The sequence below is a fragment of the Phalacrocorax carbo genome, chromosome 3, assembly GCF_963921805.1.
Source record: "Phalacrocorax carbo chromosome 3, bPhaCar2.1, whole genome shotgun sequence".
In the NCBI taxonomy this organism is placed as follows: domain Eukaryota; kingdom Metazoa; phylum Chordata; class Aves; order Suliformes; family Phalacrocoracidae; genus Phalacrocorax; species Phalacrocorax carbo.
In genome coordinates this window covers 95,751,252-95,774,227 of record NC_087515.1, presented here as the reverse complement: position 1 = coordinate 95,774,227, position 22,976 = coordinate 95,751,252, and the positions used below count along the sequence as shown (strand labels likewise).

General features: G+C 37.9%; 1 protein-coding gene across 1 annotated transcript in view; it reads left to right on the top strand.

Moving 5' to 3' along the window:
• The window catches only part of RIMS1 (regulating synaptic membrane exocytosis 1), a 354,008-nt gene that overhangs the window by 227,329 nt on the left and 103,703 nt on the right, over positions 1-22,976 (top strand). The window contains exons 18-22 of the mRNA XM_064447811.1: positions 4,888-4,965; positions 5,325-5,438; positions 5,902-5,991; positions 18,039-18,116; positions 20,435-20,506. Coding sequence (XP_064303881.1) covers positions 4,888-4,965; positions 5,325-5,438; positions 5,902-5,991; positions 18,039-18,116; positions 20,435-20,506 — 432 coding nt within the window. The remainder of the gene's footprint in view (positions 1-4,887; positions 4,966-5,324; positions 5,439-5,901; positions 5,992-18,038; positions 18,117-20,434; positions 20,507-22,976) is intronic.

The window sequence follows — 22,976 nt, the reverse complement described above, 5'->3', positions numbered from 1 at the left end:
TAGGTTGAAGTTGAAAGAGGTAACCATTCAACTGCTTCAGCCAAGTAGTCAGCTATTTTTCTCTTAGGAATCTGGGTGTTGCTAAGAGTTTTACATCTGTGCTATATGTTTATAACCATCAAACTTTTAAAACCATGTTGTCTAATGTACTTATTCATTTACTTGGTGTAGAATTTTCCCCTATAGAGTAGGTTTTCTTTAATATGCCTTGGGTTTCTTTAATTCTTTTCATAGTATTTGAAACATCATCAAAGATGCTGTGATAGGGTTCTGTTACAAGGCACGAGTATAAAGATAAAATAATAAATACAAAAAATTCCAAAAAACATCTGTGCATCAGTGAAGCTGTTAAATTAAAATTTAAGATTTCATTATCAGTAGAAAGGGTTTTATTCTCACACTTCAGCTAAAGAAGCTTTTTCCTCAATATTTTAGGTTTTAAACATTAATAATTTATTTTAATCCCTGTTATTTTATGTCAGTTTATTGTCATATAATAGCAATTTTTCCTGCCTCCTTCCTACGGCCTTTCTCTTTCTGCTGCATCTTCTATAGCTTCACCCCCCTTGTTGCCCCCAGATTTATGTTTTTTCCTTTCCTTCTTAAAGATTATAATTTTCATTAGAATTCTTCAGTGACAATTCTTAAATTCTCAATTTATTAAGTATATATTGTGTTATGAATTTTTGATGCACTTTGCCCAGCCACTATAGATTTCCAGTAGTTTTACAAATCTACTAACCAGTCTGGCAAGTTAAACAGTCAAAAATCGTGCACGGGCTGCAACAGAGTGAGGTGAGACCTACAGTTAATTCAGAGATACAGCCCTTTCTAGCCTTTTTCCTTATTCTAATTATTGCTGTTATATTTTTATGATCAAGAAAAGTAACAAATTCACTCCTTTAAAGTAACAGTAATAGTATACTATGAAACAGAATGGTACTTTTAATAATGTATTAAAGGTGAATATAAGGGCAATAGAAGACAATAGGTTGATTTTTAAAAATTTAACTCTGAGGCTTATACAGCCTGATCCAAGTTTGAATAATACCCAGAAAATTGCCAATATCCGTCCTTGACTGAATAGTTTCAAAAACCATTTCAACAAAAATTTGGCCTGCGTGTTGGTTGCCATCTTTTGTCCTTTCTTGTTTGTAGTGGCCTGACATTCATGTTAGAAACATTATAAGGCCTTATCCTTGTTTTCTAGACAGCTTGCTGAATGTTTTAATTAATAGTTGAGACAGTTTCAGCTTAAAATGAGAAAGAAATATTAAGGGTTTCATGTTAAATGAAAGAAATATCAATATGAGATAGTCCAAGCTACAAAGTTCAGATAAATTGTTAGTTTAATACACTAGTTTAGACTAATACTAGTCCTAGCTGTCCATCCTGTCCATCTGTATGCAGTTATTGACTAATAGCAGGAATGGTGGAAGGACATGTGTGCCTATGCCATAGACCATGGGTAGTCACAGTCCATGTCTTAGGTCACACCCACTTTGATTGGTAATATCTGCTAGTATGCCAGGATTGATCCGATGGACAACCGTTCCTTTGTTCCAACTTTGCAACAACACAGTGATCTTTGGTAGAGGTGTCAGCAGTGATGACCGCTAAACATGTACAAGAAGGGTCAAAGCTCCTCTGTTAAATCCCTCAAGGTTTTACAAACACTATGTTTTCCAGGAAGAGAGTTGTTTCCTCTGTCTGTGACACAGCCAGGCTTGTAATGTTGATCTGCTGTGCCTAGGTACAAGCCTTAATAGGAATCAAAATGTCCTATTGGGACAGACTGTTCTTCAAGCTGCAAAATCCTCAAGGCTGCTGGTCCTTCTCTTATAGCACCTCATCTGTGTCCTGATAGGGTATGTGGAAAATTGTTAGAACTTCATTATTAACCCTTAACCTTTAAATAGCCATGATTCCCATTTCGCAGCCACTGTCTGCCTTTAAATTTCTCCCTTGTTCACAGAATCAAAAAGAACCACAGAATGGTAGGGGTTGGAAGGGACCTTTGCAGATCATCTTGTCCAACCCCCCCTGCTTCAGCAGGTATACCTAGAGCAGGGGGCACGGACCATGTCCAGGCAGGTTTTGTGTATTTCCAGAGAAGATGACTCCACAACCTCTCTGGGCAGCCTGTTCCACTGCTCTGCCACCCTCACAGGAAAGAAGTTTTGTCTCATGTTTAGGTAGAACTTCCTGTGTTCCAATTTGTGCCCATTGCCCCTTGTCCTGTCATTGGGCACCTGAAAAGAGTCTAGTCCCATCATCCTGACACCCACCCTTTAGATATTTATATCTAGAGAAGAAGCCCCCTCAGTCTTCTCTTCTCCAGGCTAAAAAAACCCAAGACTCTCAGCCTTTCCTCAGAAGGGAGATGCTCCAGTCCCCTGATCATCTTGGTAGCTCTCTGCTGCACTTGCTCAAGCAGTTCCACACCCTTCTTAAACTGGGGGGACCAAAACTGGACACAGTACTCCGAATGTGGCCTCACTAGGGCAGAGTAGAGGGGGAGGATAACCTCCCTCAACCTGCTGGCCACACTGCGTTTAATGCATCCCAGGATATTGTTGGCCTTCTTGGCCACACGGGCACATTTCTGGCTCATGGTCAGCTTGCTGTTGCTGTCCACCAGCACTCCCAGGTCCTTCTCAGCAGAGCTGCTTTCCAGCAGGTCAATCCCCAACCTGTACTGGTCCATGGAGTTGTTCCTCCCCAGGTGCAGGACCTTGCACTTGCTCCTGTTGAATTTCATCAGGTTCCCCTCGGCCCAGCTCTCCAGCCCGTCCAGGTCTCACTGGATGGCAGCACAGCCTTCTGGTGTATCAGCCACTCCTCCCAGTTTTCTATCATCAGCAAACTTGCTGAGGGGACACTGTCCCTTTGTCCAGGTCATTGATGAGTATGTTGAACAGGACTGGTCCCAGCACTGACCCCTGGGGAACACCACTAGTGACAGGCCTCCATCCAGACTCTGCACCACTGATCACAACCCTCTGAGCTCTGCTGTTGAGCCAGTTCTCAATCCACCTCACTGTCCACTCATTGAACTCACACTTCCTAAGCTTACCTATGAGGATGTTACAGGAGACAGTGTTAAAAGCCTTGCTGAAGTCGAGGTAAACAACATCCACTGCTCTTCCTTCATTTATCCAGCCAGTCACGCCATCATAGAAGGCTATCAGGTTGGTCAAGCATGATCTTCCCTTGGTGAATCCATGTTGACTACATCTGATAACCTTCTTTTCCTCTACATGCCTGGAGATGACCTCCAGAATGAACTGTTCCATCACCTTTCTAGGGATTGAGGTGAGGCTGACTGGCCTATAGTTCCCCAGGTCCTCCTTCTCACCCTTTTTGAAGATTGGAATGACATTTGCTGTCCTCCAGTCCTTGGGCATCTCTCCTGTTCTCCACAACCTCTCAAAGACGATGGAGGATGGCTTAGCAACAGCATCTGCCAGCTTCCTCCACACTCGTGGGTGCATCCCCTCAGGGCCTATGATGTGTGAGGATCCAGTTTGCCTAAATGATCTCTAATGCAATCCTCCTCAACCAAGGGGAAGTCTTCCTTTCTCCAGATTTTCTCTCTCCTCTATGGGGGCTGGGATGCCTGAGGACCAGCCTTAGCGGTGAAGACTGAAGCAAAGGCAGCATTCAGTAACTCTGCCTTCTCTGCATCCTGCGTCACCAGGGCACCCACCTCATTCAGCATGGGCCCACAGTTTCCCCAGTCTTCCTTTTACTACTGATGTATTTAAAGAAGCCCTTCTTGTTATCCTTGACATCCCTTGCCAGATAGGTCCAAGTGGGCCTTGGCCTTCCTTGTTGCATCTCTGTATACCCTGACAACATCCCTATATTCCTCCCAGGTGGCCAGTCCCTTTTTCCACATAGTGTAAACCTCCTTCCTCCATTTGAGTTTTTCTAGAAGCTCTTTGCTCATCCATGCAGGTCTCCTGGCTCCTTTGCTTGGCTTCTTCCTCCTGGGGATGCACCGATCTTGATCTTGGAGGAATTGGTACTTGAATACTGACCAGCTTTCTTGGACCCCCTTACCTTCTAGAGCCCTAACCCATGGGATTCCTCCTAGCAGGTCTTTGAAGAGGCCAAAGTCAGCTCTCCTGAACTCTAGGGATGTAATCCTACTTGATGCCCTTGTTCAGTTTGTAGAGCTGGATAATAAAGCAAACACTTCCAGTTCTAAAATCTCATGTACTGGAAGTGATGATATTAGATAGTTGTCATGTAGCATCTCAGAGCAGCTATGCCACTGTGGTGGTTGATGTAGTAGATCTCTAGGGTTTTTTAATTAATTTAGTATTAATAGCATTTAATTACTGTTAGATTTTGAATCTGACACACCACTTCAGAAAGACTTCCACATTCAAAAGCTAACACATCTGTAACGGAGTTTGTGATAACTTATATCACTGTTTTAGAAAGCTTTCCATGCCTAGCTACTGAAGAGGTTAAAGTCTCTGTAGGTCTAAATAAGACGTTATTGAGAGAAATAGACAGCAAGTTTAATTACAACTGAATCTTTTACAACAGCTTATATATTTTACTTAAAAATATCTGGAAATTGAATTTAGATTACTTTCATCACAAGGAAAAAAATCTGAACTGTACTAGTATTGTCATGTGTTCTTGGACTATATTAACAAAGGTGTAAATACAAAAAATTGTCCCCCAGGTAGCTGTCACAGTAGTTGAGTTGAGAAAAACACGTATTGAGAAATCTACTCAGACAGCTATTAAGTGTAGTAGTATTTATGCATTTATTTTACGTTCTGGTCAGTCTTGCCTTACCTTTACCTGTCTGTTTATTTCTGGCATGTTTTTGTGTTCTGTTTTCTTTTCTGATCCACCACATTCAAGAAATTCTGTTAGGCACTATAAAACATTACCACCCAAGATGCCTTTACTAGAAAATGGTACTCATTGGAACCTGTACAGGTAAGAAGTGTTTAGAGTCTGCTTTAAGTAGTTAGTTCCTTCTAAAAAATAGTCTTGCCTTGTTAAATTTTTTAAAAAAAAAGTTTCATACAGTTTTGATAACTGAGAGATAAGGGATATAAAACTAAAATAACTTCATATAACTGTCTAAATTAACTCCTACATTCCACACACATCCAAAAAGGAAAAAAAAACCCCACCCCAAAAAACCCAAACCACTTTGTATTAGGTAGAGTTTTCTTCACTGTTAAAATATATGTTGCATATTTTTCTTTGTTCAATTCTTTTGTTTATGTATATGATTTTGGTTACATGTCAAATTTGTTTTTATTTTGTTTAAATAATTTTAATTTACAAAGCTCAACTCTTCCTGCATGTGCTAAGACCAAATCAGTGATTAGACAGGATATTTCACTTCTTCGTGATTGCCTTAATTCACAAATACCGAAATTTGGAGATGATCTACTGGTTAGGTAAGAAACTGAGGATTACTTCCCTCCTTCTGTTTGGTATCTCATACGGATTTGCAAAATAAATGAGCTTCACTGTAAAGTGATTTCACATAATATGTAGTGTATCACATCCTTTTAAGTTGGCCTAAGATTTACTTCTCTTAATAAGGATTTAAATTTATTGTTTGGTATTTCTCATTCCACTTTCTTACAAGTGGATGCTGTTCTGTCTCATTCAGTTTTTAAACATTTCAACAACCTTAGTAAAAAATTTCTAGCAGTCTTTTGTTTGCTTTTATTTTCTAAACAAACCTTGGCACTGTCATCCAGTCAGCTCTTTTGTGTTTTCCTTAATTAAATCATTGTGATTCTACATTTTCTGTAAAGAGAGCATTATTTTATGAGTTAATATCTAACATTGTATTCCTTTCTTTGTTTTCTTTTTCTTTCTCTTCTACCATTGGATGCAATGCACTGGCACTAGTGAACTACAGCCCTCCCTTGACAGGGCTAGGAGTGCTAGTACCAACTGCTTGAGACCAGATACTAGTTTGCATTCACCAGAACGAGAAAGGTATAAAATAAAAACTTATGAATTTCTTGTCATCTGTGCTGGTGATCTTTATCAGTTTTGTTTTTCTTCATATGAGTACTCTACATTCTTGTACGTTCATGTCTGCTTTGGTATTTGTAGACATTTTTGCGCCTATATTCATGAATGTCATGTAAATTGTGTGTTGGAGTTTATAACCGCTTCTGGCTTCTTTCCTTGTTTTATTTCAAGCTGATGTCATTGTTTACAAAAGTCCTCAGTATGCTGATAATAGCATTGCAGTGTTAAGTATTTTGACAAAGTTAATCTTCATCATCATTTGCTAAAATTTTGTTTCTTGCCTGTTCTGTGGACTGCTGTTAAGGCAGTGACATAATTTATAAATTATATGACAAAACTCTCATATTTAAAACCAGAATTGTAGTTGGTATCATGATGTATTTTCTACTAAACAGCCAAACTTCATTGCTTCCTTAATCTAATCTGCTTCATCTGCTTCTGCAATTACAAGGCAAAAAGCTGCATTAAGCTTTTTTTCACTCTGTGACATTATATTAAGTCTCACATAATTCTTAAGAAGACATGTTTGCAATTTAAATGAAATATTGTTGTGTCACATACATTATGCAGGCATTTTATGGATGCTTTCTGAATTTATAATATTGCAATCACTTGGTTAAAAATCTTAGGTGAACCAAATACTGTTGGTGTATTTGACAGATGGAATTGTTTCACAGTGGAATTTTTCATCACCACCTGTGTTTTTGGCTAAGAATTTTACCATTCTAGTCTAGATTTTAGCTTCACTAAAGGCAGTAATAGTCTCCCATTGAGTGGGAATATGGTGGAATTATAATTTCATCTGTGCATTACATATTTAACTAGTGTGGCAGTTAGTCATGCAAAGTTGCTTTGTCAGTCAACCCACAGTGTGGCTATTAAAACAGTTGCATCACTTTCATTATCATGGGAGAGGACCTGTGTAGAAAAGAAATAAGAACATACTTTTCTCATTGAGGTAAGGTTTCTTTTGGGGTTTTTTTTGGTGGAATTTCCCTTTCCCTTTTCCCTGCTTCCTTGATCTGGCTTCTCAAGTTGTGCCCTTGTTGCAGAGGAGTGACTAATGTTCTGCTGAGATATCTCAGATCTAAAATAATAGTTCATTCCTTTTTCAGGTCAAGCTCAAGATACCATAGATAAAACATATATGGTTATCCAAAAAAAGTAGGACAGAAATAAAGCCACTCAGAATGAAATACAGGATACCATTCTAAATGATTGAAAAAATTATTGTAGCATTATATGAATAACTAAGTGTGTAGTTATATACAGCTGTATTCATCTATAAGCAGTTATTTAATGTGCTAACATATGGACATAAGCAGTATATGTTTTGTACTTTTATTTCAAGATGCCACCCATCCAGTTAAATATTCAATGACACGAAAGCTGGGAATTGTAAACTACCTGGTTAAAATATTATACTCAAAACTGAACCTGTCACTGATGTTAACTAGGTCTATTATGTCTTTATAAATCATCTTCAGCAACCTCTGTCCAATAGGTACTGAGCAGAATCTGCAGCATTCTTCAAGAGCCTCCTCATAAAGAGAAGCGTTTAGTCTGTTAATGGCCTCTGCTAAAAATGAGGTTTTGCCAAATCATCTGTGGGCCTGATCCAGAAAAATTGTCCATCCCTATGAACCTTTTGTCTTTGCCTTTAGAAGTCCTAAATAGTGACTGAATAGGTGCTTCTGATTTGGGGTCCTTCATGGGGGTGTAGAAAAGCTTTTTTATTAAATTATTGTTCCAAATTTCCATGATGGCTTTGTTGCAAATTAGAAGATCTGTGTGGCTCTGTCAGAGGATTAACAACATGGGGGTTTTTGGTCAGGCATAGATTTTTTCCAATTTTTTTTGAGGAAGATGTCATATTTAATGTATAAGAAACACCAAATTAATCTTTCATATGGGGGGAAGCTAATTTTAGAAGATTTAATTCCCCACTGTTGAATGTATCTGCTTACACTTTAGTGTGAGGTTAGTGATCAGTTGTGTGTAATGACAGAGGAGTCTTCAGTTTGAAAAATACAGAATTAAGTTCAAGGTGTGTAGAAAGCACTTTGTATATGTGTGGACAAGAGGAGAACAGGTGACTTAAAGTAAGATAGGTTCACCTTAAATAGTAGGAAAGCTTTTCTGAAGGCTAGTATAATGAAACACTGTAATAGATGATACGGAAAAGGTTGTCTAGACTTCATTACTGAACACTGCCTAAGAAGAGATTAAAGTTTATATTATTTTTGTTATTATTTATATATTATTATTCCTATCATTAAATAACTGTCATGCGTAGTTGATCCTGCTTGTAGCAAAGGTAAACACTATATGGTTTTGTGAAGTCCAGTCTGTAGAGCACCACTTTATGATTGTTATATTTAAGGGGTCTGTGTTGAAGGTATTGTTAGTTGCTTTCAAGGTGTCTACTTCCCTGTCACCGGGAATGGAATGGTATATTTTATTTACAAATTAGGCTTTTAGTCTTCAAAGTATAACGATAGACTTCTAAATGTGGCATTACGTATTTTCTTCAGCAAAATTATAAGTACACTTACCTATGGAAAATCCTTCCCACTCATTCCCTTCCTAAACCCTTTTGCCTCAGAGGGTATAAATTAGGTTGCATTTGGGATCAAATGGTCCACTTGACCTTTTTTAACAACATGGTATTGGCCATGTGTAACTGATAGACAGTAAAGCGTAGTTTCCCTATGTTAATGATTTATTGGAAATGGTTTTGATCCTTAATCCCTGTGTAACATAATTCTTGTCATTTCAAATGTTTGGAGTAATTAATGTTTTTTTAAGATGCTGCTTTGCCAGTAGAAGTCATTGTGTTGACCCACATACACCAGCAGAAAAATACTTTCAGCAATATTTATGATTTTGGGATATATATCTTGTTAGTTGCACTAAAACAAAAACAAAACAACAAAAAAAGACCTTTCTCCTGCTATAAGCTACATCATTTGAGCAAGGAAAGTCCATACAACCTGACTGGCAAACTGACCTTGCCTTGACACAGACCTGCCAAAATTTTGTGGTAAATGGACTGGTTTGGTACAGAATGCAATCCTTCAAGTAAGGAGGGGGTTCAGCAGAACTGCTCCCTTGGACTTCTGGAGGGCAGATTTTGGTCTGTTTAGGAGACTGCTTGGCAGAGTCCTTTGGGAGGCAGTCCTGAAGGGCAAAGGAGTCCAGGAAGGCTGGGTATTCTTCAAGAAGGAAATTGTAAAGGTGCAGGAGCACGCTGTCCCCATGTGCTGAAAGATGAGCCAGTGGGGAAGAAGGGTGGCGTAGCTGAACAGAGAGCTTTGGCTGGAACACAGAAGAAAAAAGAGAGTATATGACCTTTGGAAGAAGGGGCAGGCAACTCAGGACTACAAGGATGTCATGAAGTTATGCATGAGAAAATTAGAGGGGCCAAAGCCCAGCTAGAACTTAATCTGGCTACTGCCATAAAAGGCAATAAAATATGTTTATAGAAGTACATTAGCAACAAAAGGAGGGCTAAGGAGAATCTCCATCCTTTACTGGATGCGGGGGAAAACATAGGGAGAAAGCACGAGGAAAAGGCTGAGGTACTTAATGCCTTCTTTGCCTCAGTCTTTAATAGTAAGACTGGTTGTTCTCTGGGTACCCAGCCCCCTGAGCTGGAAGACAGGGACAGAGGAGCAGAGTAAACCCCGCATAATCCCAGAGGAAGCACCTGCACGGGGAGCAGAATGAAGGTCCCATAATCCAAGGGGAAATGGTTAGTGACCTGCTATACCACTTACAAACAAGTCTGTGGATCCAGATGGGATCCACCCAAGGGTACTGAGGGAACTGGCACAAGTGCTCAGCAAGCCACTTTCAATCCTTTGTCAGCTATCCTGGCTAACTGGGAAGGTCCCAGTTGACTGGAGGTTAGCAAATGTGACATCCATCTACAAGAAGGGATGGAAGGGGGATTCAGGGAACTACAGGCCTGTTGGCCTAACCTGGATGCCGGGGAAGGTTATGGAGCAGATCATCTTGAGTGCCATCACGTGGCACATACAGGATAACCAAATGATCAGCCCCAGTCAGCATGTGTTTAGGAAAGGCAGGTCCTGCTGAACTAACCTGATCTCCTTCTATGACAAAGTGACCTGCTTAGTAGATGAGGGAAAGGCTGTGGGATGTTGTCTACCAAGACTTTAGTAAAGCCTTTGAAAACGTTTCCCACAGCATTCTCCTGGAAAAACTGGCTGCTCATGGCTTGGACAGGTGTACTCTTCAGTGGGTGAAAAACTGGCTGGATGGCCAAGCCCAGAGAGTTGTGGTGAATGGAGCTAAATCCAGTTGGCGGCCAGTCACAAGTGATGTCCACCAGGGCTCAGTACTGGGTCTGGTTCTGTTTAATATCTTTATCAATGAGGGGATCGAGTGCACCCTCAGTAAGTTTGCAGATGACACCAAGTTGGGCAGGAGTGTTGATCTGCTGGAGGGTAGGAAGACTCTACAGAGGGATCTGGACAGGCTGGATCAATGGGTTGAGGCCAACTATATGAGATTCAACAAGGCCAAGTGCTGGGTCCTGCACTTGGTCACAACAACCCCGTGCAATGCTACAGGCTTGGGGAAGAGTGGCTGGAGAGCTGCCTGGCAGAAAAGGACCTGGGGGTGTTGGTTGACAGCCCACTGAACATGAGCCAGCAGTGTGCCCAGGTGACGAAGAAGGCCAACAGCATCCTGGCTTGTATCAGAAATAGTGTGGCCAGCAGGAGTAGGGCGGTGATCATGCCCCTGTACTCGGCACTGGTGAGGCTGCACCTTGAATGCTGTGTTCAGTTTTGGGACCCTCACTACAAGAAGGGCATGGAGTTGCTGGAGCATGTGCAAAGAAGGGCAACGAAACTGGTGAAGGGTCTGGAGCAGAAGTCTTGTGAGGAGTGGATGAGGGAACTGGGGTTGTTTAGCCTGGAGAAAAAGAGGCTCTCTGCAACTACCTGAAAGGAGGTTGTAGCGAGGTGGGTGTTGGTCTCTTCTCCTAAGTAAGAAGCGTTAGGACAAAAGGAGATGACCTCACGTTGCATCAGGGGATGTTTAGATTGGATATCAGGAAGAATTTCTTCACCAAAAGGGTTGTCAAGCATTAGAACAGGCTGCCCAGGGAAGTGGTTGAGTCACCATCCCTGGAGGTATTTAAAAGATGTGTAAGTGTGTGCTTAGGGACATGGTTTAGTGGTGGACTTGGCAGTGCTCAGTGAATGGTTGGACTCAACGATCTTAAAGGTCTTTTCCAACTTAAATGATTCTATGATTCTGTGAGTCTATATATTTTTCTTTGGCACAGTGTACACTAGGGTACTCAAAAAGATACAGCCCCTACTTATATATCTATACAGTTGCGCCATGCATGCCATTTTTTCCCCCCTCTTTCTTCTTCCCCTCCCTTTTATTCCTAGCTTTTCAAAATGGTTATCTTGTTGAAGCTTCTGTGATGAATTTTAAGACATAGGTTAGTGTGTAATATGGTCATAAATACCCTCTAATGCCATTGAAAATGGGTTTTGGTGTCACTACTTCCTTTAGTATGATTTTTTTTAATTGTGTCTTCACTGTGTCTCAAAATTTCTGATTTTTTTTGCCTTGTAACTTGGATGACATTTCCTTACAATGGAGGAATCTGTGTGCAACCTCAGCCTCAAGTCAGGAAAGCACATTAATAATACTTAGTGTGGCTTCTGTTTACCTTCTAAGTTTCTTGTGTTGCAAGCAATTTGTGTATTAGCAGTTAGCACAAGAGCAGTCGCACAGATTGGTACTGCTTTGGTTCTGAGAGGTTAGTCAGCGGAGAGCTAGGCAAATACAAGCGAGGAGCACAGCCTGAGGATTAGTTCATGTACAACAGGGTCAGTGTATCTGCAAAATGCAGCCCTGCAGCTCTGTTCGATTTGTTATGAGGTGCTTTGCTGCAGTAGGAATCAAAGCATTTCAAGGATTATCAGGATGTTTGCTGTCAGCTGGTCACTACCACGTAAACAAGATACAAAGCTGAACAGTTACCTGTTACATACCCATAAATAGCTAACAAAGAAGTTGGAGCTGTCACTTGGTCCAGTTAAGACCTGTCCTGATTTCATGTTGATTTTTCTAAGGTTTTTAGTAAGTCTGAAGTATTAAGTGTTCATATTGCATGCTTTTAACTGTTATGTTGAATATCACCATTTACATTTAAAATAATGTATAGTAAAATATCTGTTTGTATTAGGTATGCAACATATTGTGTTTCCAGTTCTTTATAGCCATGTAAAGGAATAGGTTATTGCATGTTTGTGTGCAATATACTGTGAATCATGGTCATTCAAAATTCAGTGAAAGAGAGCATGTTCTCAAAGTTCATACTGCATGACCCAGTGAATTCTATCAAATGCTGTTTAATATTTATAGTGGATATCAGCATATTAAGGGCTTTGAGTGCACTGATGCATTAACATTTTCTTTAACTCTTGCTTTGGAAAGAAAAAGAAACTAACCGCTAACAAGCTATTTCCTCTTGAAACTTCTGAAAGATCTACCTAACTGTTCAAGTGATGCTAATCTCCTTGAAACCTTTGTTATTTGCATGCTCCATAAATCAAACCCTTCTCCTTATTACATGGACTGGAAGGATGCCTCAGAAAGTGAAATATTAGAGTGTCATGCAGAGTTTATGTAAACATTTTGCTGCTTGTAAATTAATCAGTATAGTTTGATTTTGTAAATTATTACAGATACACTTGTACTATTACAACCACATAACATCCCAACAAAATAAGCAACACCGGTCTATAGTATAGTATACGTAATTATAAATTAAATTAGCTTTTTTAAGAAAAAATCATGTAAGACACCAGTTTTCGTTCACAGTTCAGGTCCTTTTTGTTAATTATATAACGTGATCTGCTGGCATGTACTACAGGGATACAGAGAAACGAACAGAAGAGGAAGCTGGCTGCACGCACTTTCAATATATATTTTTAAATGAAAACAAAAAACCTACCCCAGTACTTGTAAACAAATGTGTGTAGCTTAGTTGTAGCTAATTAACTTACCTTTACTCTCTCATTGCATTCCAGAGAAGGGTCATTTTGTGCCGTAGAAATTTTTTTAGAATTCGAAGTCCTACATTTTTTCTGAGAATGCATTTTTCAGTGCAAAATGCTAGGAGAGATGGGCCTACCAAAATACCAGCCAGCAGTCGATGGAAAATGACCACCATACGGTCTCTGAAAAGCTGTTGTAGTTTGGAATTAAAACTTCTGTTTTGAATAGTCAGCTTTTAGATAGTCTAGCACTTGAGAATATTTGAAAACTTAATGGTACACTATGTAAAGGATTTATATCGGTCTAAATTCTGCATCTTTGGGCATACGCTCTTTTTGTTTCAGCTGTAATATTTCTGTGGTAAGCAGCCATAAGAATAGTATACTTGGGAATTAGAAAACTGCTAGAAAAAATAATTAAATTACACACTTTCATTACTTTTTGGGGTATTTTTCCAGTCCCAATCCCACATATTTAATTTTATCACAAACTAAATATCCTATTTTTTTCCTGTTTTATTGAACGGGCAAACAGGGGTAGATGGTCCCCCTCCCTAGAGAGGAGACGACCTACTAGTCCCAGGATTCATATCCAGCATGCATCTCCGGAGGATGACAGGTACTAGTCAACTCCTCCCAGTTGAAAAGTGGCTTACTGCATCTTGCACTCTCAGAGGAGTATACTGAAATTTAAAAGTATGCATATATGTAGAGAGAGACTTACAACCTCCAGAAGCCCAAAATAAAACAGCAGCTTAAATATCATCTCTGCATTTTGTTGAACTGTTATAAAGCACCTAGGAATTAATGTCTTGTCAAGATTTCTGTTTGCCTGAATGGTCACAAGCCATGAAATAAGATGTCTAATACAACAGAACATCATCTGTGTTAATATTCTTTAGTCTGTTTTTACCTGCTTCTGTAAACATTGGTGGTGTGTTAACTGTGGTGCTTTATAATGTGATAAATATTTGTTGTAGACCCTGTTCTTGTCCAGGTGTTTATTTTTATTTTTATTGGGTTTTTTCCTTTTTTTTTTAACAAACTGTTCCTAAGGGGGAAAAAAACCCACAAACTGATATGTTGGAAGTCTTTGTAACGCTTGCTAGTTGATGCATGTAAAAATTGGCACTGTTCGTAAGTTCTGTCCTAAATCAGGATGGTCTCCATGGAGCAGGTTTTCCTAACAAGGTAGGTTTTGGTTAAAAACACCAGTGCTTTAAATAAATTTTTATGGTGGATACCACCTGTGATTAATAGAAGCGCCTTTGCTTTTTTTTTTCTCATGAACTTTCCACTCTAATCAGTTTTGGTATTCCATTGCTTTGGCAGTAGTAATTTATTTCGTGGTTTTTTCCAGATAGATGGGGGGGGGGGGAGGGTGTGTGTTAAACAGACATTATAATTTCTGTTGAAATGCAAATTCAAAATTTTCCCTTCAAATTTTTTGTGTTACAGTAAATGACAGGATACGGATGGTTTCTGTAAATAATCCATATATGTGTAAACTCTTAGGAAGTTGCACTTAAAACTGTAAGACTGGTATATGGATAAATTCAGTTACTGTAGTGCTAGTCCTTACCTTCTGCTCTCCACAGTACTTATATTTGTGCTGTCATTTGTCATGTTTGCTTAATACTGTAAGTATTCTACTCATACAAGGTGGGAAGAGTGTAGTTGTGTTTGGATAGCATTTCTGGTTTTTATTTGAGTAAATCAGCATTCTAAATTATAAAATTAGATTTGTGAAACATTATTTCAAAATTGTCCCTCCTTATATTTCTAGAAATTTTGCCAATGCATCCCTTTGATGGGACACCTATTAATAGTTTACAAATGTCCTTTGTATCTTTTAGGCATTTTAAAGTAATTTCTCTTCCCATTTTTCAAGTTGATGGAAAGACTGTCTTTGCCTTCAGTAGATCAGACTTGATAAAATCTTGTTGTCATTGAAGAAGTGATTAAAATTAAATCATAATCATATCACTTATCAGTGAAATGGAGATTTCATTTAAATACTGCCATCCTTAATGCAGAATTGTAAGCCTTTTGATGTCAGCTGAAGTTTCGCAGAGAAAGGCTGAAATCATCTAATACCTGTTAGCAAACATACTACAATAAAGCATCTGTGAGATATAGAATCTATTATGGGAAAGGTTTTAAGTTGGAGAAACAGCAGTCTATTTTTCATAGTGAAATCAGTGCCACCTTGTGCTTAGAAGTCTTGCAGGTAATCTGGTCACCATATCCCAGTGATGCGGTCAGTGATGAACCTCGAAGGCATTTAGGCGAACCCCAATCCTGATGACTGGTTGCAGCCTCTCAGTTCCTGCATCTTTCTCCCAGATTAAGAGAAGTTCAGAGAACGCTGGGCTCTTTACATTGCATGCCCAATATAAATAATAGCCCACATTGTGTGTAGAGAGAGTATCAGTGAGGGGATCACAGGTACTTTACCTTTGTTTTCTACTCTTCAAGTTTACATTCATTCTGATTATTTCCCATAGCTTTGGCAGTTGGCCAGCACCACTCACTTCTGTAATTTACGGGTTTTTAAGATGTGCTGGTATCAGTTTGACAACTGATGCAGTGGGTGTTGGGGAATGAGTGTCTGATGGATCGGCAGGGGTGACTAATTAACAGCATATCACTGCTTTCAAATCACATTTTCACAGATTAATTGACTTTGACAGATGTCATCTTACTCCTCATTTGAGTACATTCCAGATTTATCTTACAAGTTGGCCCAATTTGCATATAGGGTGCAATCAAGATCTATTTCTGAATACATTTCTTAAACATATGATATGCGTTACTTCTAATTTTGGTCACTTAAATTCAATTTTTGCAATATTGTATTTGTTGATAATGATTCATAACATAAATTTTAGTAAAGGTCTTGGCAAGATTGTTGTTATTCTGGAATTTGATCACTTGCCAAGTCAGAAAAAGTGACTCCTTGATGTACCTTGGTAAGATGAAGACATGGGTTATATGTTCTTTCAGTGTTAAGAAGTAACGAGTGTTTGGTTAGTATCATGTATTTCTTTAAGATATTTTGAAGACTAGTTTTGTGTTTGAATTTGATAGCGTCATTGCTGGGAGGTTTTTTGATTTTTATATAAGAAATGAGAATTAGAAAGTCTGTCTAAAGTGAAAGACTTTCTGGTAACTGGAGAACTGCGAAACTGTGAAATTATAAGTGATGATGAAATCAAGGAGAATGAAAGTTGAGCATTTAATGGTAGGTGGGAATATTATTCAGACTGTTCTTTTTGAGAAGTCTGCATATAATTTCAGCATACAACCAAGACTGGATAAAATAAGCCTTTTTAAAAAATAATTTTCATATACTTCCGGTTAAGAGAAGTAGCTTTTGGTGGTCATGCATGCATCTGTAAGAACCCTTATCCAAGCGTCATCCTGAAGCCAGCTGTAGAGCAAGTACTTTCACAAAGTGAACCTGAGGTGTGCTGTGCACTGCCAGTGGCACACCGATTTGGCCTGGATGATCCTTTCCTGTCTTTCTAGCAATACTATTTGACTTGATCAGGGAGGCAGTTTTGCCAGACATAACAAAAGTGCTAGGAATGAGTGTGAGGAGCTACCAAGCCTTCAGAGTAGTTGTGACCTCCCAGCTCACATACCATGTAGATCCAGCCTTTCAGAAATCTTCAGGAAAAATCAGCAAGTATTGACCATCACGTTCTTGATGGCTTTAAGGCTACATAAATGAAGAGAATAACTGCAAACCACTGAGGCCTCTTGTACAAGCCAGTAATAAATAATTTTAAATGTTAGACACTGAATTTTATAAAACTGTTATTTTGTCACTTTATGAATAGCAATTTTTAATTTTGGTAGGAATATTATCATATTTCTGTGTGTAGATTTTGTTTACACTCAACGGTGATAAATACTTTGAGGCACATGGGTCTTTGGAACCTGAACTATGGATAGCTTGTCTGTATATAAAATAATATATAGTGCTTGTCTATATATGTAATAAGGCCTCATTGATCAATGATTTGGTGTGACAAGTTGGTAGATTTATGGCCTTTAAGGGATATTTTATCATTTCCTCACCATAAAGGAAGTATAGATGCAAATTTATCGCATACCCTACATTATTAGTGGACTGCAAATTTTGCTGAGTTTTCTCATTAAACGCCAAAATTGATGTTTGGAAAAAAAATTCTTACATTGATACACCTTATCAAGAAATTATTTTTTTTTTACCATATATTCCATAAAAGACTACTAATAAACCAACAAGCTAATAATATTTATGCCAAATTGAAAGCTGTGAATAAATTCTGAGGTTCTGAAACAGCTTCAGCAGAAATGAAAATAATATAGAAATTAAAAAATATTCTGAACTTCATTTGCATTTTAAAAAACTGAGTCAGTTATTCTACTTTACTGTTGATTTGTTGTTAATTATTACTGTAGCAGACAGAACATGAAGTTTTCATCGAAGTATATTGAATTATGAATTCCACTTACATTTTCAGGAGAATTTCACAATATAATGACAATATACGCATGTTTCATATTCCTAAGGGAAGATGTTCTGTATGGGTTTATATATCAATCTAATGAACAATACTGTAGATGAATTTACAAGAAGGATAATGGCAGCTATTAAGCCACAGTGCTGCCGTTCAGCATGTAGAGTATAAAGGTTTTTTAAAATACTGTTGTGGCTTTCATTCTTTACGTTATTGCATCTTAGATTATTGATATTATGTCTAAAAATTTTAACATTTCCTTTAAGTGTATGCATTAAATCAACGGAAGGGGAAATGAGAAATATAACCTTTCTCAGAAGATAGTACCTTAATGCTTTTGGTTTATATATTTGACTGCATGTCTCCACCTTCACTGCATGTGACCATCTCTCTGTTTCTGCTCATTCTGTCCAAATTCACATCCATGTTTCCAAATTTTGTGAAGAACAAGGACGCTGGAGTCTTGCATTCCAAAACAGGACAGTGTAGACCACCTAAGTGCTAAACCTGGAGCAGCACAGAGGTATTATTTACTCAAATCATAGTTCCAAGTAAATGAGGTATTGGTTATAGTATATTCATATGCTCTGCATAATACCTTCACATATTTAATATTTCTTCTCTTTTTATGTATAAGTACATATATGCATGTATTGTTCATAGATAATATTTAATCCCCTATGAAGTACATTTAAGAGGTAAATTTGAGTATGACATGAATGTTCTTATCCCCAGCGCATTCTTCATACGTTGTCTTGAGCGTGAAAGGATGCCTACCTGTAAATGTGTACCTGCCAATGCCCACAGCGTGCTCAAGCTGAGCCAGGACTGCGAGTGCTGTAGTAGGCTGTTGAGCTATATGGAATTGTGTACAGCATCATCTTAGCAAGAGGAAGGAAACAGAAAGGAGATTGTGATTTTAAACATATTTCTAATGTATACTTCTCACAAGGACACCACAGAGAGCAGAGAAATAAGTATATTCCGCTCACTACTGCTATATATGATTTTGTCACTCTTCACGGGAAAGCATGTCCTACTCTCAGCTTTTCCATCCTAAAAAGAGCAGTCACTACGTGCTCTTTTTCTCCATTGCACGTAATGTCACAGTCTAAGCAAGTGACATAAGGAGGAAGATGAAAATAAGCCCCATAATCAACCAAACAGAAAATGAAGAGAGTGACATCATTTGAGTGGTAATGCTGCTGCATTCAGTGGATCTAACCATAACTTTAAACACTTTGCTAACCTTAGGTTTTAAGTAAAGCTGCAGTATTTAATGTTTGTTTCCCTGTGTATCCACCTTGTAATCGTCCTGGTCAAGAAAAATAATTAAAAGTCATGAGAATATACAAAAAATAATTCTGGAAAAAGTAGTTTGAGGACAACCGGGATTTTAATTTTTATTCTGAGATACTATTTTTTGGTAAGAAAATATATTATTTTAAAACCCAGAAAGCATCAGGTAATGAGCTCTCCTCATGCAAAATACATTTTACTTTGCTGCGTTATTTTCTTTGTTGTGGAGCATGCTGTGTCACAATATAATGCTCACAAAGTACAGTGGGTACAAACCACAAAAATCCACTGTGATGTTGTTGTTTGGGTATAATTTGGTGTTGTTTAGGTATCTCTCAGTTCAGACATTGGATTACTCTTTATAACCACAGAGATTTAAAAGGAAAATATAATTTATAAGTATTATCTTTATCTATTTATTTTGCCCACATTAATTCTTTTATGGCTTAATATATTACATTGAGTATATCGTTGCAAGTTCCTACGTATGTTTCTTGCACCGGTGTAAGATGCAAGTTAGGGTTTGTCAGCATTTCTGGTCTATCATGAAAAATCATCACTCCCTGTTTTTGACCACTCCTGATATACTGTGTGTACTTTTTATTCTATAAAACTAATATCTATTGATTATCAGAGATTTAAAATTGTAAATCCTAATTTGTAAATGCTTACATTACTATGGATAGTAATGGAAATTTTGGAACACACAAGACTTGCAGAGGTTTTTACAGTATATTTATAGTCCAGGGTCATAGGGGTGAAGCTTGCTTTACCTTTGTTCTTACATTTATTGACTCATATTACTGTTCATTGTTCTTATCTACTATCAGAGTAAATGCTTAGATTGTCAGAGGTAACTAATGCCTACTATCCAAATGTCAGATTATTTCTATAAAAGATTTTTGTGGGAAAGGAATGAAGGAATGAAATAAACTTCTAGTTTATTTATATTGACTAGAAAAAAATGGAATTATTTTAAACTGTTTCTCAAAAACTTTAACGAGTTTTAATACCATGAGATTTTTGAGAAGCAAGTATTTATCAATATACTGACAGCATTATTTAAATCTGATACGATGCAGTATTTATTTTGCGTTTGAAACTTAGATTTAAAAGCGATTTCTGAAGTTTACATTTGAATAGTATTTTCTGGTCCTTTCTGCAACAGTTTTTCCTGCTGTTTACTTTGCATTTGTTTTTCATGCTGTCAAGGGAGGACTAAAAGGCCTCTGAGGAGGCATTGTTTCTAATCACATGCAGATGGTGAAGTGGAAGCTAGCTGCACTCTTCAGTCAGGATTAATGTTATCTCCCCTGTTTTGGTACCTCATAACTTTCACATCATCAGCCTCAATCAAAACTAATCAGGGCCATGTGTCTTAATCCTCAAGTCACCAGCCTGTTTGTGAAGATTGTTGTCACCTTTTCATCTGTCGACCGTTTCTGTTACTAGCTTTGCAATGCATTAATAAATATATAATCTTCATATTTTTGTATTCTTTTTCTTCTTTGTTTATTTCTTTTCTGACATGTCATTTCACAGGCAGTCCAGAAAAGTGGAAAGATATAGCAGCCAAAAACAAACTAGGAAAGGCTCCGCAGCTGAAACAGAAAGGTAGGATTGCTGATCGATGAGTAAACATCTCTTATAATCAGTCTGATTCCAGTGTTTGGAAAATACCTCTAATGTGACTTTTAAAGTAGAAAATCTGTGACTGTACCAACAACTATGTTGTTGTAACTTACAGTATTATTTACTTTGTATCTATATTATTAGCACTGCTTGCTGTGTTGCATACATACGGAATTTTTCTGGCACTCTCCATCATTGCAGATAAACTCAATGGTAAAGACTAGCAGTCTGTACATTTTATGAGCCAAAATCTGAGACCCATTGCCACTATCTTGATCTCTGTAAGATGAAATTTGGGAATGCATAGCATATTTCATTGGTATGGGACTAAATCTTTTCTGTGCTTTACCCCACTGATCTTTTTCCAAAAAATCTAGTCTATTTTACAGTAACTTTGAGGATGAGAAAAATATCATAACAGATTAATAATTCAAGTTGTCTCTGATCAAACTGATTTCCCTTTATAATATAAAAAAGCTGTTATACATTTAAATATGTGTAGAAAAAATTGTCATCTACCATTACATAAAGTTAATATCAACACTGGGACTTTACCCTTCATATTAATTGAATTTTGCTGTGCTTGCATCATCATTGTAACTTTTAGCTTTGATGTTGCAGTCATATAGAGTTATGTATTTAGATTCTTAAGAAAAAGTAAAAAAAATATATTTACTAAATGGTAATAAGTACATCTAGTTAAGTTTTAAACCCTCTGTATTAGATGAAATAAGGGCAGTGGGGAGAGGTGAGATCCTGCCTTTATCAGAAACACATTTATGTTATCTTGCTTAGCAGAGGAGCAATGTACATCTGTTTACATTGTGAGGGTTGAAAAACTTACATGAACAACACAGAGTTTTATTTTCGATGAAAATGAACATTATGTAGCAATAATTCAGAGCTTTTATTTTATTTTACTGCTTCAAGGCCCAGATTATCAGTCCTGATCTAAAAGCAATGGTTCTGGGTTTTGATGATTCTGTTGTCACAACAACCCAGTTGCTTTTTCAGTTTAGACCAGAGAAATTATGTAAATGATTGCTGAAATCCTTGCTGTGTTTAAACCAGAGCAGTTGTGCCATTGAGATCACTTTTTCCCTGTTTTTTTTCTAACTTCTGAAGAGTAAGAAGAGCCACTGGGACTGAGGTCCAAGGGGCTCACAGTTCTTGATAACCAGACTATATGGTTAGAGAGTTTGGCATGAAAATGAGAAGGAAGATAAGGTGGGAAAGAGATATGAAGATATATAAAGTGAATCGGAGGGGAAAAAATGGGAATATAAGCATCACTAGAAAGTATAGCAACAGAAAGGATAAGGAAGGAAAGAAAATACAAGATTCTGATGGCAAAAGGGTAGAGCAAAGAGAGGGAGAGACACTGGCAGAGTACAAAACGAAACCCCACAACACTTGCAATTGGACAAATCAGTGTATCTGTATATGCAGAAGTTTACATTTCAAACGTTGTATTTCAGTGAGCGAACTGGGCACATGTTTCTTCTACAGATGTTAAGTTCACTGCATAGATCAAGAACAAATGCCTCAATAAATCCTGTTTACACTAATTAGTGCTTCACACTAATCTCAATATATGGAAGGTGTAAATCATAATCTTGAAATACTTAGAATTTCAGATATTGCAGGTGAGATAGGAACTGATTTGCAGGGGCTGTGATCATGAGGTGTTATGCTGAACACATCAGCAGCACATGGGCTCCATCTCTAAGGACAGGCATGCAGTGTAGTTATATTTATGAGGAAGAGGCCTATTTAAGGCTTGGGCAATATGTTTCTCTGCTTTAAATGACCAGCCCAGGTCTGAAAATTTGAGATTCTTTTTTCCTGGATATTTCAAAGCTTTTTCTTTTTTATATAAACATCCGATTGAAGATTGAAGCATGAGTCTGGAGGCCCCTGTGAAATATTGCTACAGTGCCTATATACAGTATCTGTATGTGATTTAATGGATTGGAAGTTGATACTTCTGTCATTGCTGTGCTGAGATAAATTTGGCATTGATATGTTAATGATTGTAGCCACTACCTGGTGCTAGTGTTAGGCTGGGGGAAGGGAGTTGCTGGTTTTGGATTATTTTTTTTTGGGGGGTGGCGGCGTGGGTTGTTTTTTTAAATCAATGTGATTAGGAAAATGAAAAAAAAAAATCTGGTGGGTTTTTTCCCCCCCCACAAAGTTTAGCAAAGTTACCAGAAGTATAAGTCCCCGTAGCTACATTTTTACTTTCCACAAGAGAAAAGCCAGCTCTGATTTCTAATGAGCGATGGACCCAGTGCAACAAGAGCATAGCAAAACATGAATTGTGCTTCTTTTTACATCTCCATGGCACATGGTGTAGGTTTCTTTTTCCATAAGATGATTCACTGCTGTTAGAAGTGAGACACAAATGCCTAAATAAGCACGAGTGCTGTAGTTTAGTATTTATTCATAGATA